The 17607-nt window shown below is 45.3% G+C and overlaps 1 protein-coding gene across 3 annotated transcripts in view; it reads right to left on the bottom strand.

Moving 5' to 3' along the window:
• The window catches only part of LOC133503301 (insulin-like growth factor-binding protein 3), a 49432-nt gene that overhangs the window by 8424 nt on the left and 23401 nt on the right, over positions 1 to 17607 (bottom strand). Inside the window, exons 3-4 of one of the 3 annotated variants that reach the window (XM_061824794.1) lie at positions 15094 to 15213; positions 3005 to 3111 (exon numbers count right to left, since the gene is read on the bottom strand). The exons of 1 other annotated variant lie outside the window; for it this stretch is intronic. In XM_061824794.1, coding sequence (XP_061680778.1) covers positions 3040 to 3111; positions 15094 to 15213 — 192 coding nt within the window. In that variant the 3' untranslated portion in view covers positions 3005 to 3039. Of the gene's footprint in view, positions 1 to 3004; positions 3112 to 15093; positions 15214 to 17607 lie in introns of those variants that run through there. One more of the 3 variants, XM_061824793.1, reaches the window with a different exon arrangement.

The following is a 17607-nucleotide window of genomic DNA, read 5'->3' as shown; positions in this document are numbered from 1 at the left end:
ACATGCCATATAGTCTATACAGATTGTACTATACTATAATGCATTTGTACAAACAAAAGACAAGCACATGCTTATGCACCTTGGGAAGAATGTAAAATGGCCCATGTAGACCCAGAGTTTGTGGTGTGGCAACTTTATGAACTCAGTATGATGTCCAAAGGGATTTACACAATTATTTGGGCCTGGCTAAACTCCATCCATCCATCCATCCATCCATCTTCTTAACCGGTTATCCTCACAGGGGTTACGGAAGTGCTGGAGCCTATCCCAGCTGTCAATGGGCAGGAGCCAGGGTACACCCTGGACTGGTGACCAGCTAGTCGCAGGGCACACGGAAACAGTCACACTTAGAATCGCACCTTGGGGTAATTCGGAGTATCCAAATAATGTTGCAAGTTTTTTGGATGTGGGTGGAAAACAGAGTGCCCGTGCCTGCCCGGGGAGAACATGCAAACTCAACACGGACGGGGCCGGCATTGAACCCGAGTTGTCAGAACTGTGAGGCCAATGCTCTACAGCTGCACCACCGTGCCGCCTCACTATAATCCTTGTGGTCAATAGCTGCCATAAATTAGTGACAGCTGAGGACCATCTGTTTATCCCTCTTTAAACTGTAAAACATGAAAACAATGACTAATGTGGGCAATTATGGCATAAAAAAGGAAAAAAAAAATCAAACATTTATGATTTGGCAAATCGTTTTTTTTCTTTCTTTCTTCAATGTGAGCATATAGAGTTATTTTAAAACTCTTTGAAAACAAATACGAGAATAGATTTTCTGAACGTAGGGTTCCTGGGAGAGTTCATTGAGCATCCCAGAGTGCACAACCTTGTTGTACACTTTTATGCACACATTAAAGCAGCAGACAAGCAAGCACAACGCCAATGTCCCTGTAAAACACCTGGACCAGTAGCAATGAAAACGGCACTCAACGCAAACCTCGACAAGGTCTCCCAGAGAAATAAGGTTTCAGTGCAGTCAAAAGTCTTTTCTAAAGAACCCATCACACCCTGATGTTCTGGTCAGCGCTCTATCGCGTTTGAGGAAACGTTAGTAGTCGCCCATGGTCGCCGGGATAGCGCCAGAAGAGCGTTGTTTGAACGCTAGGTCCGGAAAAAGTTTTGAACATGCACAAAAGTTCTCACCGAGACCAGCATTCATCAACGTTTAATTTTAAATGCTGCAGAACGTTCAAGAACGTCCATGGAACGTTTTACTAAGGTGCGCCGAGCGTTGCACGCGTTTGGCTATCGTTAGTCAGTCGTAACTCGAGCTTTACTTAGTTGTTACTTAATGGTTAGCTTTGGAGTGAACGACTCACTGGCGACCTGTCAACGACCACTGAACAATCCCCTAGCGCACACAGCGTGTAACTAAAGTGAAACGAATGTCCTGAGGCATCTATTGAGCGTCATTTGTGTGTTTCCCGAACGTCCGTGCATATGGGTATATAAATCGATGTTTTGCATTCTTACTTGCAGTGCTACTTGAAGTCCGCACCCCAACTTTTTTTCGTCGAGGCGGCATGATGCTGACTGTTCAAACTCACGAGAACAACTGAAGTGAGTATGAAATTTCCGACGTTTTCGTTCCTGTTCCACTGTAAAAATTACACGCCTGCAAAACGCTATTCCGTCATTATTCACCCGTGAGTCACACACTCAACACGCTCATCTAACATTGACAAATCGCTCGTCGCGCGCCAGTGACACGTTAGCACACGCTAATGGTTTTTAGGGGTATCTTATTTGGTCGCTGTTACATGCTTCTCGTGCGTTAGACACGCGTTAGTCATGCGTTAGACACACGTTAATCACACGCCAGATGTGTTATCCTCATTTGAGAACGCTGAAAAATAGAACGATTGAAATGTTCAGAGAACGTTGACCAGAACGTCATGGTGTGACGGAGGCTTTAATCTAATCCAATATAGCCAGCGTTCTAAACCACTGAACAGGAAACTTCCAAAACAGCTCAAATTAGGTAGTTTTCCACCATTGACCTGCTCAACACACAGTACCCGTATGATCTCAGCGGACGACTTTCACCACAGCTACTCTCTAGGAGATGCCCAAGGATTTAGAAAGGATCTTGAAGCCGTACAATGCAGGATGCCATTTTAAACAAAATGTTCTCTTGCAATGTCCCTTTTTTTGGGGGAAGAGTGTGTTGACAGCTCTCCTGCAGGACCGTGGCAGTCAACCAGTGGACACTTTCTTGTGCTTGTATATTGTAGAGCTGTAAAATCAGTGTTTGATTAGTGTTAATTAATGGATCCTGAAGTTGAGTGGCAGAAAATTGTTAGGGGTAAAAAACATCAGGAAAGAACAGTGAAATTCAAACCTTTCTTACATTTGACTTGATTTAAGTAGCTCCAAATCACTGCAATTTGGTAGTTGCCTTGAAAAGTTGGCATGCGTGTGTGACGAGATGTTGCTGTTGTCAGAGCAGTTACTTTCACCCTCACTGCTCTGTGACACTGTAGCTACTCCTGTATTAGGCTTGGTAGCTTTTACCACAATCTTGAGTTTAATTCCTTCTTTGCTCAGGCTAAGGATTCTCCATAGAGTCTTTCTCTGTTCCATTTTGCCACCTGGCATCTTAGCTGTAATATCCCAATTAAACATGCATGTGCTTCACGTGTTCCTGTCTCACCTTACAGGCCCCTCTGCATTAGCTGTCGTATTAACAATATAAACAACACGATTATGACTTTGACTGTCCTCATTAGCCTCAACTACCATTTCTATAGGTGCCTAACCTTTTTCCTCTCCCTTCTCTCCACACCCCTCACCACTCAGCTGTGCATGATCATGCCCTCCAGTGACCGCCAAAGCTTGCCGCTTCGCTTTTGGGTTGGCAAATTGGAAGATGAAATTAATGGAATCGGATCAACACCAATAAAATCTTCTACTTCACTGGAGCCAAAGCACAAAATATTAGCAGAGGCTACAAATAAACTATAATCAAACCCATCAACCCTAGGTCGCGGTTATTAAGTATCATAAGCAGCAGTCTCCGGTACGAGATGACTTGCATCAATAGGGGAGACTTCCACCTTGAAGGAATTTTTGGGGATTCTTGACAAATTCTTGTGTCTGGACTGTTCCCTGCAAAAAAAAAAATAATCTATGTTGAACTGAGGGATATTGGACAAAGTAATCCTTGAAGCTAACTGAGTCACTGACACCACCTGCAAAAAATATCATTTAGGGAGATATCTGTCTCATCCATATTCTATATGATTGATTTAATTTAGCTTAATCTATCATAATCTTTGAAAACGGTTTTAGGGATTCAGAAACTATCAGATGCAGACAAGACCCCCAAATCAAACCTAAATCATTTTTCACACATCTTACTTTCTATGTCAATTCCGTCTCAGTTTTTACAGTACTTTTTGGAAACACGGTAAATGGCTGTGCAGGCACATTGAGTCACAGTCAAGCTTTAGTGTGACCAGGTGTCTGTTTCCTGTGTAGTCAGCATGCACATGCAGACTAAGTGCACGATCAAAGGCATCTTTATAGACACAGCCCTATTAAAGTACCTAACCAACAACTACCGCAGCAGTCTGTAGGCAAGTACGCAGCTCAACGTGTCCTATTCTCATACACTAACATTGTTAAGGATTTTTGTTTAGGTTAACTCAGTTTACAGCCACGTTCGGTGTTTATTCCTTTTCTCTCGAACTATTTTTTCTGCTCCCATCCCCTTTCTCTATAACCTCTCGAGGTGCCCTCAACTCTGTGGCCAGATCCTATTTTAAACCTGACCCAGCAGATAAGAGGATCTTAAAATTGCATTCCTCTGCTTTTGGTTAATGATGACACTCAGTGTGTGTGGTTGTGTGCCTGGGTGGGTGGGTGTCATTCAGTTTGTGTGTGTCAGACAAAGAGAGACAGAAGGGAGAGAAAGCACAGTATGTGTGTGTGTGTCCCTGTTGCTTGGCTACCTTTGAATTTCCACTCAAGCTCCCTTTCATCTGTGGACTTTTAGCAGTCATCACAAGCAATCCGTTTCATTTGGGCTTCAGTCAAGAACTTGTACATAGGTATTAATACAAATTCTAATACGGACAACCAAGAGGTGCACTTGATGGATCATCTGATATTGTTGAGTAGGATCGTGTTGAGCTTGCAAATTCCTTAATTACATTCCACGAGTACAACATTTAATCAATGGTCACGTAATGATTTCAGGTGTGAATCTTTAAACCTTTCCAAATGCTACTAGCCTTCCAGAGTGTTAACATCAGTGCTCGCACAACTTGTTAAGCAATGCCTCCGAATAATTGACATTGTGAGCCAACTGAATTTGTATGTATGACTATGGCCGGTGAATAACATTTGACTAACGTACATTTTCAAATACAGGCATGGTAAGGAAAAGGTGCAACGTGTTTATGGGTCCTTATATAATTTGATTAATACCGATAAATACATATCTCCCTAAATTTACTTTTGAAAATCAATTACTTTCATTTACTACCATGAATATTTCAATTGTTGGTAGATGTTATCATTCACATGGTAATAAATGCTTCTAAGACGAAAAATATTCCAAAGCACGACATTAGTCCGCACAAACGCCATCAGCCAAATATGGATTCAATTCCATGAGCAGTGTCTTCTTATTTGTAGTATCGCGCATGCATTGTACTAGTAACTGTTACTCCTTATTTTGGAAACTCTGTTTGTCCCCGCGACCTGACCTCAGATAAACGGTAGAAGATGAATGAGTGAATGTGTTGTTGTTGAGTGAGTGAAAATGCATTGCCAAAAGAACTTGTAGTTATGTTCCCACAACTCTGACTGCAAAAAGCGACAGTGACTGGCAAACAAAGACAAAATGAACAACGACGGATCTCTTATTTAATGGCAGTCAATGACGTCTACAGCAATATTTTTACAATTCTTATGGAGTGAGTTATCATTAACATTGTCAACATTACACTAGTGTTTATTTGAAGTTGTGTTGAAGATAAAAATGTTCCTCATGGTTATTACAACGCAAATCTAACTACAGAAATGTTATTTGGTCACCTGTGGCTCAGTCGGTAAAGCAGGTCATGTTCAAATCCTGGCTCCAGTTTCTCTCTGTCTTTACCATTACGCAGTGTGTCACCAGCCTTTGCTCTGTCAATAAGGATTGCCTTTACTATTTAAAGTAAGAAATAACATTTTGAATGTAGGATTTTGAACCTAGAGACTGTTTCAGTGTTAAAGCATGGAAGACATTTTCCCATAAAAAAACAATGTGTTGTGGAAAAAAAATGCTCACAGCAATTTATTTCACCGTCCAAGGCACATGGAATATCCTCTTGACATTGCAACACTGAATTGAACCACTGAATATTAAATAACAAAAATAACCAAATTTAAATTCCCATTTGTATATTATATTCTCAAAAATGTTAGTATTGTTTGCTGAACTCATGAATGTTACATGATAGTACACCAAATAAACAGCCAATATAGTCCAGTGATAGGGAACAAGGGCTTAATTAAAAACCTAGGCATGCAATAGAGCATGTGAGAGAGACCACATAAAAATACTGTAGCCTAAAAGGTTGAGGAATTATAAAGCTATTGTGGTTGGTACATACATTTGGACACATCCGTCTGAGTCAATAAGTCAGCCCTGGCGAAACTCAGGAGAGAAAAGGGAAGGATGATTATGGATACACAAGCACCTGGCTGCTGCTCAAGCCACTGCCTCTTCCTCCTCCTCTTAACACACACATATGAACTCTGAAAGAGTGCACAGAGTCGCACAAATTGTGGTCCCATTCACAATCCCCTGTAGGCTGATTGCAGGCCAAAAAAGTAAAGGAAATGCAGGTGGGCGGAAGGGCTGGATGAGCAGAATAATGGAATGGACTCACAAAACCAGGGAAAACTGGCAAACTCCATGCAGGCGGGGCCAGGATTTAAACTGTGGTCCTCAGAATGCGCGACAGCTGCACCACGGTGCCCCCATGATCTCAAATTATCCATCCATCCAGGTTCTACCGTTTCTACAGGTCAGGTTGCGGGGGCAAAAGCTTTAGCAGGGATACCCAGACTGCCCTTTTCCCAGCCACTTCATCCAGCCCGAGGCGTTCCCAGGCCAGCCGAGAGACATAATCTTTCCAGTGTGTCCAAGGTCATCCCTGGAGTCTCTTCAGTGTGACATACCCGGAACACCTCACCAGGGAGGCATCTGGATCAGATACCCCAGTCACCTCATTTGGCTCCTCTCAATGTGGAGGAGCAGCGGCATGACACTGAGCTCTTCCCCAATGACCGAATTTCTCACCCTATCTCTAACGGACAGCACGGACACCCTGCGGAGGAAACTCATTTCACCTGCTTGTATCCATGATATTTTTCTCTCAGTCACGACAACACAGCTCGTGACCATAGGGGAGGGTAGGAATGTAGAGCGACTGCTAAATTGAGAGGTTTGCCTTTCGACTTGGCTCCCTCTTTACCACAATTGAACCGATACAAAGTCCGCATCAGTGCAGATGCTGCAGCGATTCGCCTGTCGATCTCCCACTCCATTCTTCCCTCACTCCCACTCACCTGCCCCAACTCCTCCACTTGGGGGAGGATTTATCCCTGACTCGCAGAGGGCACGCCACCCTTGTCCGACTGAGGACCATGATCTCAGATTTGTAGTCTCAACCCAGCCTCTTCACATATGGCTGCGAACCACTCCAGTGAGCGTGGAGTTCACAGGTTGATGAAGCCAACAGAACCACATCATCTGCAAAGAGCAGAGATGCAAAGCTGAGGCCACTAAACCAGATGCCCTCTACGCCTCGGCTGCGCCCAGAAATTTTGGCCAAAATCGGTGACTCACACTGAAAACGAGTCCGACCTATTGCCAGCAATGCAGACTAAACTCTGAGACCAGTCGTACAGTCACCGAACAGCCTGTATCAGGGGGTTTAGTATCCCATACTCTTGAAGACACCCCCCCCCCCCCAGGACTACCCAAAGGGACACGGTTGAACGCCTTCCCCAAGTCCACAAAACGCACCTTCGAGGATTCTTCCGTGGGTGTAGAGCTGGTCCACTGTTCCACGCCCAGGAGGGAAAACCACATTGTTTTCCTGAATCTGACATTCGACTACCCAACGAACCCTTATGTCCAGCACCCCTGAATAGACCTTACCAGGGAGGCTGAAGTGTGTGATCCCCCTGTGGTTGTAGGTCTGCCAATCCAGAGGCACTGTCCCCAATGTCCATGTGATTTTGCAGACAGAGGCATGTCAACCAGGACAGGTCCACAACATCCAGAGCCTTTAGGAACTCTGGGCGAATCTCATCCACCCCCGGAGCCCTGCCACCGAGGAGCTTTTTAAACACCTCAGTAACCTCAACCCCAGAGATAGAAAAGCCCACCTCAGAAAATTCAGACTCTGTTTCTTCATGGGAAGCCATGTCAGTGGAATTGAGGAGGTCTTCGATGTATTCTCCCTACCAACTCACAATATCCCGAGTTAAGGTCAGCAGCGCGCCACCCTCACTATACACAGTGTTGACAGTGCATTGCTTCCTCCTCCTGAGAGAATGGACAGTGGATCAGAATTTCCTCGAAGTCGTCTTGAAGTCGTTTTCCATGGCCTCAATGAACTCCGCCCATGCCTGGGTTTTTATCTCAGCAACCACTGAAGCTGCATTCCGTTTGCCCGCTTGTACCAATCAGCTGCCCCAGGAGTTCCACAGGCCAAAAGTGGCATCCCTCACTGTTGTTTGGGGGTTGCCGACACAACAGGCAACGACCACCTTACGGCCATAGCTCTAGTCGGCAGCCTCAGCATCGGAGGCGCGAAACATGGAAAAGTTCAGAGGTCGGAGTTGTGATTCCTTCTGACAGAGGGACTCTGCCAGCCGTTCCCAGCAGACCCTTACAATACCTTTGGGCCTGCCATGTCAGACTGGCATTGAAGTCCCCCAGCAGAATGAATGAATCCCCAGAGGGACCGCTCTCCAGCACTCCTTCTAAGGACTTCAAAAAGGGTGGGTGAACTGTTGTTTGGTTTATCGGCACAAACATCCCCCACCTGAAGGCGGAGGGAGGCTACCCTCTCATCACCAGGGTAAACCCCAACGTACAAGCGCCGAGCCAGGCGGCAAAAAGTACAGTGAAAAAAAATACTGTTAAGTGAACTTATATATACTATATCATATAATTTAACTATACAACTTATATTTACTATATATAATACTTATTTTCTTCATTATACGTCTTTGAACACCCTGCTATATTGCAAGTTCTCCCACTTAGAAATCATGGAGGGATGTAAAATTTTCATCGTAGGTGCATGTCCACTGTGTGAAAGATAATCTAAAAAGAAAAATACAGAAATTACAATGTATGATTTTTTTAAATTTATTTGTGTGATACTGTTGCAAATAAGTATTTAGATTGTCAGTCTTTATGTTATCTTCTGCATCACTGTCTGGTGTTTCCACTGCACCCAATGTAACTTCACTGCATCACATTGTTTAAGCATAGCAAGTAGCAAGTTTCCATGGCACCCAATAAGCCTCTTGATTGCATCGCATCATGTAAGCAATGAAGCATTAAAAACAACCAAGAGAGCGAATTTGAGATAACTTTATATCCAATTAATCCAACAAAGATGTCATGGTTTGAAATCATGCATGGCACAGTCGGTTCCCCTGCTCAAACCAGCAAATGTCGGGGCCCGTCTTAAGTTTTCCAATGACAATTTGGATGATACAGAGGAGTCATAGGAGAAAGTTTTGTGGTCAGTTGAGACCAAAATGGAACTTTCTGGTCATAATTCCACTAACCATGTTTGGAGGAAGACGAATGATGAGTTACATTCCAAGAACACCATCCCTACTGTAAAGCATGGGGGTGGTAGCATCATGCTTTGGGGTTGTTTTTCTGCACATGGGACAGGACGACTGCACTGTAAATAGGAGAGGATGACCACGGCCATGCATTGGGAGATTTTGGGGAACAACCTTTTTGCCTCTGTCAGAGCATTGAAGATGGGTCGTGGCTGGGTCTTTCAACATGACAATGACCCGAAGCACAGAGCTAGGAAAACCAAGGAGTGGCTCTGTACGAAGCATATCAAGGTTCTGGCGTGGCCTAGCCACTCTCCAGACCTAAACCCAAAAATCAAAATCTTTGGAGGGAGCTGAATCTTCGTGTTTCTCAGCGGCAGCTGAGAAACCCAAGCCTGTCTGATCTAGAGAAGATCTGTTTGGAGGAGTAGTCCAAAATCCCTCTTGCAGAGTGTGGAAACCTGGTGAACAATGACAGGAAACGTTTGACCTCTGTAATTGCAAACAAATGCTACTGTACCAAATATTATCATTGGTTTTCTCAGGTTTTCAAATACTTATTTGCAGCTGTATCACACAAATATATTGTTTAAAAAAAATCATACATTGTCATTTCTGGATTTTTCTTTTTAGATTATCTCTCTCACAGTGGACATGCACCTACGATTAAAATTTTAGACCCATCCATGATTTCTAAGTGGAAGACCTTGCAAGCAGGGTTTTCAAATATTTAGCTTCTTTACTGTATACCCACACCTGCTTGGCGTGTCTAACCATGGTAACTCCAGAGTGGAATACAGTCCACCCCCTCTCAAGAGGACTGGTACCAGAGCCCAAGTGGTGCGTAGAGGCTAGTTTATGTAGCTGGGGATCAGATCGGCAAGGTCCCCACCTTTGGCTACTGCCCAGCTCACATTGCACCTGACCCCGATGGCCACTCTCACAAGTGGTGAGCTCATGGGAAGGGGGACCTATGTCCCCCTTTCAGGCTGTGCCTGACCGAGCCTCATGGGGACAGGCCCGACCACCAGGGGCTCGCCCCTGAGCCCCACCTCCAGTCTTGGCTCCAGAGGGGGGTTTCTTTGACCCACGTCCAGGCAAGGGAAACCTGAATCCACTATTCTTATTCATCATAGGGGTTTATGGAGACGTAGTTTGTCTGGTCATTAACCTAAAACCTGTTTGCCACGGGTGACCCGACCAGGGGTGTGAATCCTCAAACAACTAAGCTCCTTGGATCATTGGGACACACAAACCCCAATTAAGTTGACGGCTTGAGGAGGGGCGGATCAATTTTCGTCACTCAAAATATGTGTCACCGTCTACGAGGAGCTGACATGCCTCACAGACGGCAGCTTACAGTGCGACCTAAAAATGAAAGTGACTTCCTACACCAATGATTTGCAGACGTTGTGCACAGAGGTTCTTGAGCAGAAGTCCTACTAACCAGGTAAAATAAAAATTCAAGCAACTGTTTTGCAAATATCTATTGTCATTGTTCAGTGAAATAGTGATCTTTTTTTAAATTCTAATACCGTCTTCAATGAGGAACAGGAGTCATGGCTGGATTTTTTAGTTGCGTTTTTAATTAACACTCAAGCACCATACCGAAATCTCCAACAGCCACAAGTTCCTCCGTTAGACTCACTCTCCCCCTCGTCTACCTTACTCCGCCTCCCTCCACTCTTAAAGGGGTACACCCATAATTACAGAACTTGCAGTATTTATTTTTAAATTCACGTCAAGGCTCCGCTACATGCTACGATAGCCCAAAGGATTATGGCTCATGCCATTTTTGTTTGCTATAGCGTTAACTTCAGCTTTTTAATGCATTTGAAAGGAACCTTCAACTCTGTAAATTTTATTTGTTGTTGTAAGAGTTCAAAATGTGTTCATTTAAAGGAAAAAAATATTTTTCTTTAATGTGAACGGACTGCATGGGTTTCATAAACACACAAAATTTATGTATACATGAATTCTTTAGAGGGTCTGCGGGCACCAAAAAATAACTAACATCTTTATTTTAGATGTCAAAAAGTGTTTGGGCTCCCAGTATTGTCTTATCTGTGGAAACTGGGTCGAAATGGCTCTTTGTGTGTTAAAGGTTGCTGACCCCTGAACTGAACCAAAGAATAGTGGATAAGTATAAGAAGCAAAGCAGACCGGCACAATGGTGACTCTGTAGAATCATTACTAGTAGAGAGAAAGTGTGTGTGGAAGTCACGGGAAGAGAGAAAGTTAGAGAATAATGGGTGTAATATACGGATCAGAAACACACTGACAGCAAACTAAAACCTTTAACCAAAAAGCATGTTACTCTCTCTCTCTTTCTAAGTGTATATACAAGTAAATATATATATAGTCTACATATAGTGGCACAGGTGTAGACCGTTGGCCACACAGTTCTTAGGACAGGGGTTCAAATCCTGCCCCACCTGTGTGAAATTTGCCTGTTCTCCCCATGCCTTAGTGGGTTTTCTTCGGGCATTCCGGTTTTGTCCCACATCCCAAATACATGTATTACTTGGAGACGCTAAATTGTCCCTATGTGTGATCGTGAGTATGACTTTTGTCTGTCTCCATGTGCGCTGTGATTGGCTGGCAACCAGTTCAGGGTGTACCCTGCCTCCAGCCCGTGAGACCAATGCTCTAATCAGCTACATGGTTGCGCAGCTGTAGAGCGTTGGCGTTAGAGTTCTGAGGATCGGGGTTCAAATTGGGGCCCTGCCTGCGTGGAGTTTGCATGTTCTCCCCTGCCTGCATGGGTTTTTTCCGGGCACTCCGGTTTCTCTGGTGTGTGTGCGTGTGCATGTCTGTAAATACTGTATGTAGGATGTGTGTTTGTATATAACAGGGGTCGGCAACCCGCGGTTCCACAGCCGCTGTGTATCATGTCTTCTTATTAAGTTAAAGTTTTTAACTGGTTCCTTCAAACCTTGGGCAATTTCAGGCCATCCAGGCCACCAAAACGCAAGGCGTCCGGGTGGACAGGTCAGGAGGACGACCCGGACGCCAAGCACCAGGATCCCCACTGGGCGATTCGGGTGGACGGGCTCGGTGAGGAACCCAACAGCGAAGCAGGAACCAGACCAAGGCATGCAACTGCTCCGGACGAGGACTTCCCACGCCGTGGATGCAAGACGACCAGGGATTGGTCACCGCCAAGGCTTGGCCAGGAAGCAGCTGTAGACTGGTCATCAACGAGGCCAGGTCACGAAGTGGCTGGGAGCCATCAGGAGTGAAGAGAATGACGGAGAGAAGGACCAATGCCATGACCGCCACCATCACTATCACAGTCATCCCGAAGCCTTTCCAGTTCTGGGGTGGCCCATCAGAACTCCCCAGCTCGGTGGCCGACGAAGCAGGAGCATTGACCGGACTCCTGGACAGGAAGGTGAGGTGGCGGCGCCATCGCCACCTTCTGGATGGGAATGTGAGGCAGCGGCGATGTTATCGCCACCTTCTGGACGGGAACGTGAGGCGGCGGCGGTGCCATTGCCACCTCCTGGACAGGAACGTGAGGCAGCGCCATCACCACTTCCTGGACAGCAACGTGAGGCCGCTGAAAAGCCATCCCCACCTCCTGGACGGGAACGTGTGGGCGTGCCAGTCGCTGACGAAGCAGGAGCGTGGAGGCCGCGGACCGGTCGCAACCGGTACTCCTGGACGCGGACGAGAAGCGGCTGCGGTGACGTCGGCACCTACTGGACAGCAAAGTGAGGCGGCGGCGGATCAGTCTCCACTGCCACGTGAGCTCTGCTCGGCAGTGGATCAGTGGCCACCGCCGCGCGAGCCTGCAGTGAAACAGCCAAAACGACGACGTGGGCATGGCGAGGTAGCAGATCCGTTCCCACTGCAACGTGCGCTTGGCTTGGTAGCGGATCAATTGCCACTGCCGCGTGAGCATAAGTCAGCAACAAGTCCGTTGAAACTGCAACGTGGGCGTGTATCGATAGTAGATCCGTTTCGCCAGCGACATGAACCTTGCTTGGTAGCGGGTCTGTTGCTACTGCGATGTCAGCATTACTCGGCGGGTTCTCTAATCCTTGCCGGAGCTGGGCCGTGAGGACCACCAGTTCAGCGCTCTGCCGCTCTATCTCCGCCCGCAGTTTGCGGTAGTACACCTCGTGATTTAGCGGCCCCTCCTCCCTCTGGGCTGGAAGGTTCGCCACCAGCTGTGGGTTTGCTGGTTTAACCGTTGCCTGTGAGGAGTGGGTGGACGAAGACTGCGTCTTTGTTGCCGTGTAGCGGGAGGCACAAGGGAGCGCCCGACCTGGGCGTCTAATCTGGCTGCCACGCGGAGGTCCCGGGTAGATGGGCAAGCGGGTTCCCACATACAGATTGGGGAACTTGGACCTACCGGGCTAAGAAACTCGTGAGCTGGAGACGGGGGAGGTGAAACAAACTGACTGGAATTAACGATCGGGCGAAGAGATTCATAATCGAAATAATCTGAGTCGTAGTTAGGCAGCTGGTCATATAAATCAAGGTCCTCCTCATAGTCCGAAAAATCAGACTCCAAAAGAATATGATGTGCTGGACGGGTCGTGGTCGGGACGTATTCATAGCTCACCGGCGGAGCGTGTGACATGGAAGCACAAGACGTCATAGAGCCTACCCGGATCGGACAGGCTTGGTCCTCCGGCAGTCGGTCTACCTTGCGTGGGACCCGGTGACGCTGGGTCTTTCCTGCTGGGTCCTGTTTTGCCCAGATCATTCTGTCACAACCCATCGAAACGGAGGTAGCACCCAAAGGCAGTCGGGAGACGCAGAGGTAATTCGGGAAAAACGTTTATTATTCCAAGGTCGGGGATCGGGCAGGCAGTCAGGTGTAGCAGCAGTAGTCAGGACGTCGGGCGTGGAGTGCAGGTCCACGGGCAGGCAGGAGTCAGTACACGGGAGGTCGATCAAAGCAGGCTCAAAGGAGTCAGGCTTACGGGGTCGGTCGGAGAACAGGTGGAGGTCGGTACACACGGGTTGACAATCAGGGATACGGGAGTGCTGGAACGGGGCATGAGTTGCAACGATCTGGCGCAGGACCAGTCGTCACCATGGTCCTATATACACCGGCGCCAATCAGCCAGCTTGAGGCGCAGGTGTGCGCCTTCCAATCAGTGTGACCGCGCGGGCACCCGCATGGCCAGGGCTGGACCGGCAGGATCATGACAACCACTGAAAACTGGAAACAATAGACCACAAACTACAACTTGGAACTTCAGTTTAGACAAGCAACTGGCTTAACATCCGTCCATCCATTTTTCAACCGCTTATGTAGCCCAAAAATATAATAGATAATAGACAGCACTGAAATTACAACAGAAGCCAGCCCACTACCATCTATTTTTTTCTATTTTGCAGCTAACAATGGTGATTGTAGTGTAAATATATACTCAATGCATATACTGTAGATAACGCAGCCACAAAACTCAAAATATGTGAATGTATCACTTGAAAAATCTTCCTTTTATCCTTTTTTTCCTTCCATTCAGTGTCTACCAGGCAACTTCAAGCTGTGAATCGTGTGAGACTTAGGAAGGTTAAAATGTAACTTGAAACATGTTTAAGTTGGCAATATTTTATCTGCAGTATCAAATTACAACAACTTGGAAGTAGATCAGCATCACAGAATGGACTCTTTGACTTTGGAGGTTCGACTACAAATGTAGATGTAGGCTGCATTTTGCAGGCACCGGCAGGTTCTCTTTGAACAAACAGCATTGGGAGCCCGCTTAAATTGTACAATTTGTGTATAAAAGAGGTCTCTGCCAACATGTTTTAGTGTCCTTGTTTTCTTCCCACTACCTTACAAATGGGTTGACTTTGGGTCGCCCAAGTCTATACCACAGACAAGAAAATTTAAACCACCATTTGTTTTTTGCCTCACCGAGAGAACCCAACACCTCCCTACACCGAAACTACCACCATCGAACAAGCGCCATCCATACATTCCGTTGTCGCCACAGCTATCATGCCACACACACTCCCAAACCACATTCTTACATCCCTACCCCCCACATTCTCCCACACCACACACCTGACCAACCTCATTTCCTGTGAGGCGTGAGTCAGACGGCTGCAGTGACTGGAGTAATACATGGTTGTAGTCACTCGGATAATATAGTGTTGATGTGGCTGTCAAGGCAACCAGAGTTGCAAAAAAAGGGGATTGTGCATGTGTGGGTTGGTGAGAATAATTAATGAGGATTCTTTAGAAGTGTTCAGGTATGTGGTGGGTCTCTTTATATGTCTTCGTTTATGAATGGGATCATGAGTCACCTGTCTTTTCTTATAGAAGCCTCTTCTATCACAGTTGGGTATGCGGAAGCCTCTTGGGTTGAGCTCATTGCTGATTTTAAAACTATTTAGGATACTTTCCATCTCCCGTCGACATGGGCCCTAGAGACATGAAAAAAATGTATCCCCCTGACATTAGTAATGAACACACATACTGTAAACATTGTACTATAACATTATGCTAACTTGCCGATATCTACCCGACACTTGTTTTAAAAATCCCATGCCATAATTTTTTTTTTAATGTCCTTTCAATGCGTTTGCAAGATAATTTGGGTTGGAAATGCTCTTGTGCCATTTTTTTAAGATATTATAGTTGATCCAAAATGTCTGGAAATTGAGACGGATGGGTGTCTTATTAATATTTGGCATGCGCCGTAAATAAGCTTTGCTGTAATTGCATTGGCGTGATTATTACTTTAAAAATGGAAAAGAGCTTTGCTCTGATTGGTCCTTGGTGATATGACTGCATGTGATCTTTAAGAAATGAAAACTACGCAGATAAATCCCGCTCCTTGATGACACGTACTTGTCATCATAGCTGATTGACAACGGGATACTGCAACTTGCAGTCACTCACGTTTGAAAAATTTACAGGTGTGGTCAGTCATGCTCGTAGACAACGTTGCGGGTGTGATTAGGGATGGAATCTCAAGACCTTAAAATAACTTACTGAATTGTTATACCCGTCCATGTATGTAGTTGTTACCTAATACCATAATCATAATTTATTGACATGGCACTGATACCGACATTTTTAAAGCGGTCAATAGAGATTCAATTTCAAAACGAAATATTCATATAATCAAATCATTATATTTCATCACGATGTATTGTTATAATTTATCGTAATTTACGGCGGTATCTCTTTTCAATCCATTGATGAAAACTAGCAGTAGATGATCTATCTCTTCCTAAAGCATGGAGAGGGGAAAAGTTTTCAACTTCAAGATAGCGCGGTACCACGGGAGAAAATGACCATTCGCATTTAGGTATATGGACAGACTAGTCTAATGTTAGAACTTAGATCAAGTCAAAGTAAATCACAATCTCATATTTATTTTAGTTAGATACTGAAACATTCTCGGTGTTATATCCCAGAATGTCTTTAAGCAATCCATGTTGAAGGCTGAATGATGCTACCTAACAGTTTTAAGGTTGTTATGTTGCCTCCTACATTTAAAATACAGAATTAGCTTTTTGTGCAATGTATTGTCTGTGCTTTCATCGTTGATCAAGCTGTGCCAAGGTGGAATTTTAACATTATACACAATCTCATCCTGTACTTTCTACTTTGGCTTCAGACCAGACATTTTTTACTAAAAAATTAGAAAATCTCATCAAGTTTCGCCACTTTTTCTTCTGTTATTTACATACCCCGAGATTCATTAAAGCAACAGCACTTCTTATTTTCTTTTTTTACTTTTACAATTATTATTGAGAGAAACCACAAGCAGCATGTCTCTCTTTGCTCTATGATGCCGAGACTGTGGGTGGACGGTGTTTATAATTATGAGTGTACCTCTTTAAGAGTCGAAGGGGGGCGGAGTCAGGTAAACTAGCAGGAGACAGTGTTCTTCCGTGTTGGAAAAAAAAAAAAAAAAAAAAAAGAGTCAGGCTGTGGTTCACCCTGCTGGATTGATTTTCATGTGCGCTGAGAATGTCCATATATTTCTACTCGTGACATGTTCAAACTATCAAAATCGGCTCTCTCTAACCTTGTCTCCAAAACATCCAACTTTGGCTGTCCCTCTAATGAGCTCATTTCTAATCTTATCCAACCTGCTCACTCCGAGTGAGAACCTCAACATATTCATTTCTGTCACCTCCAGCTCTGCTTCCCGAAGTCTCTTCAGTGTCACCGTCTCTAATCCGTACATCATGGTTGGCCTCACCACTGTCTTTGAAACTTTGCCCTACTTCCAAGCAGAGCTTCTTCTGTCAAAAAACACACGTGATGCCTCCCGCCAGCCGCTACAACCTGCTTCGACTTGTTTCTTCACTTCCTTACCAAACTCACCATTGCGCTGTACCTTTGAGCCCACATATTTGAAGTTGTCCACTCATTATCTCTTCTCCATGTAGACTCACCGTTCCCCCTCCAACCCTCTCAACTCATGCACATATTGTGCCTTACTTGACCTAATCTTCATTACACTTCTGTACAGTCCCTGCCTCCAACTTTCCACTTCCTCCCTGTTTTAACTGCAGATCAAATTTGTCATCCGCAAACATCATGGTTCAAGGGGATTCTAGCAAATCCAATGCTGCGGCAAATAGGAAGGGGCTCAGATAGGCTCATGAGCCCTGATGCAGTCCCACCTCCACCTTAAATTCTTCTGTCAAATATACGCCACACCTCACCACTGTTCTGCTGCCCTCATACATGTCCTGCACAATTGTAACATACTTCTCTGCCACACCAAACTAACAAATGCAGGACCACAGTTCCTCTCCTGCTACTCTATCAAAAAAAAAAAAAAAAAAAATAGGCAT

The sequence above is a fragment of the Syngnathoides biaculeatus genome, chromosome 7, assembly GCF_019802595.1.
Source record: "Syngnathoides biaculeatus isolate LvHL_M chromosome 7, ASM1980259v1, whole genome shotgun sequence".
Lineage (NCBI taxonomy): Eukaryota > Metazoa > Chordata > Actinopteri > Syngnathiformes > Syngnathidae > Syngnathoides > Syngnathoides biaculeatus.
This window is presented reverse-complemented; position numbering and strand designations above follow the sequence as displayed.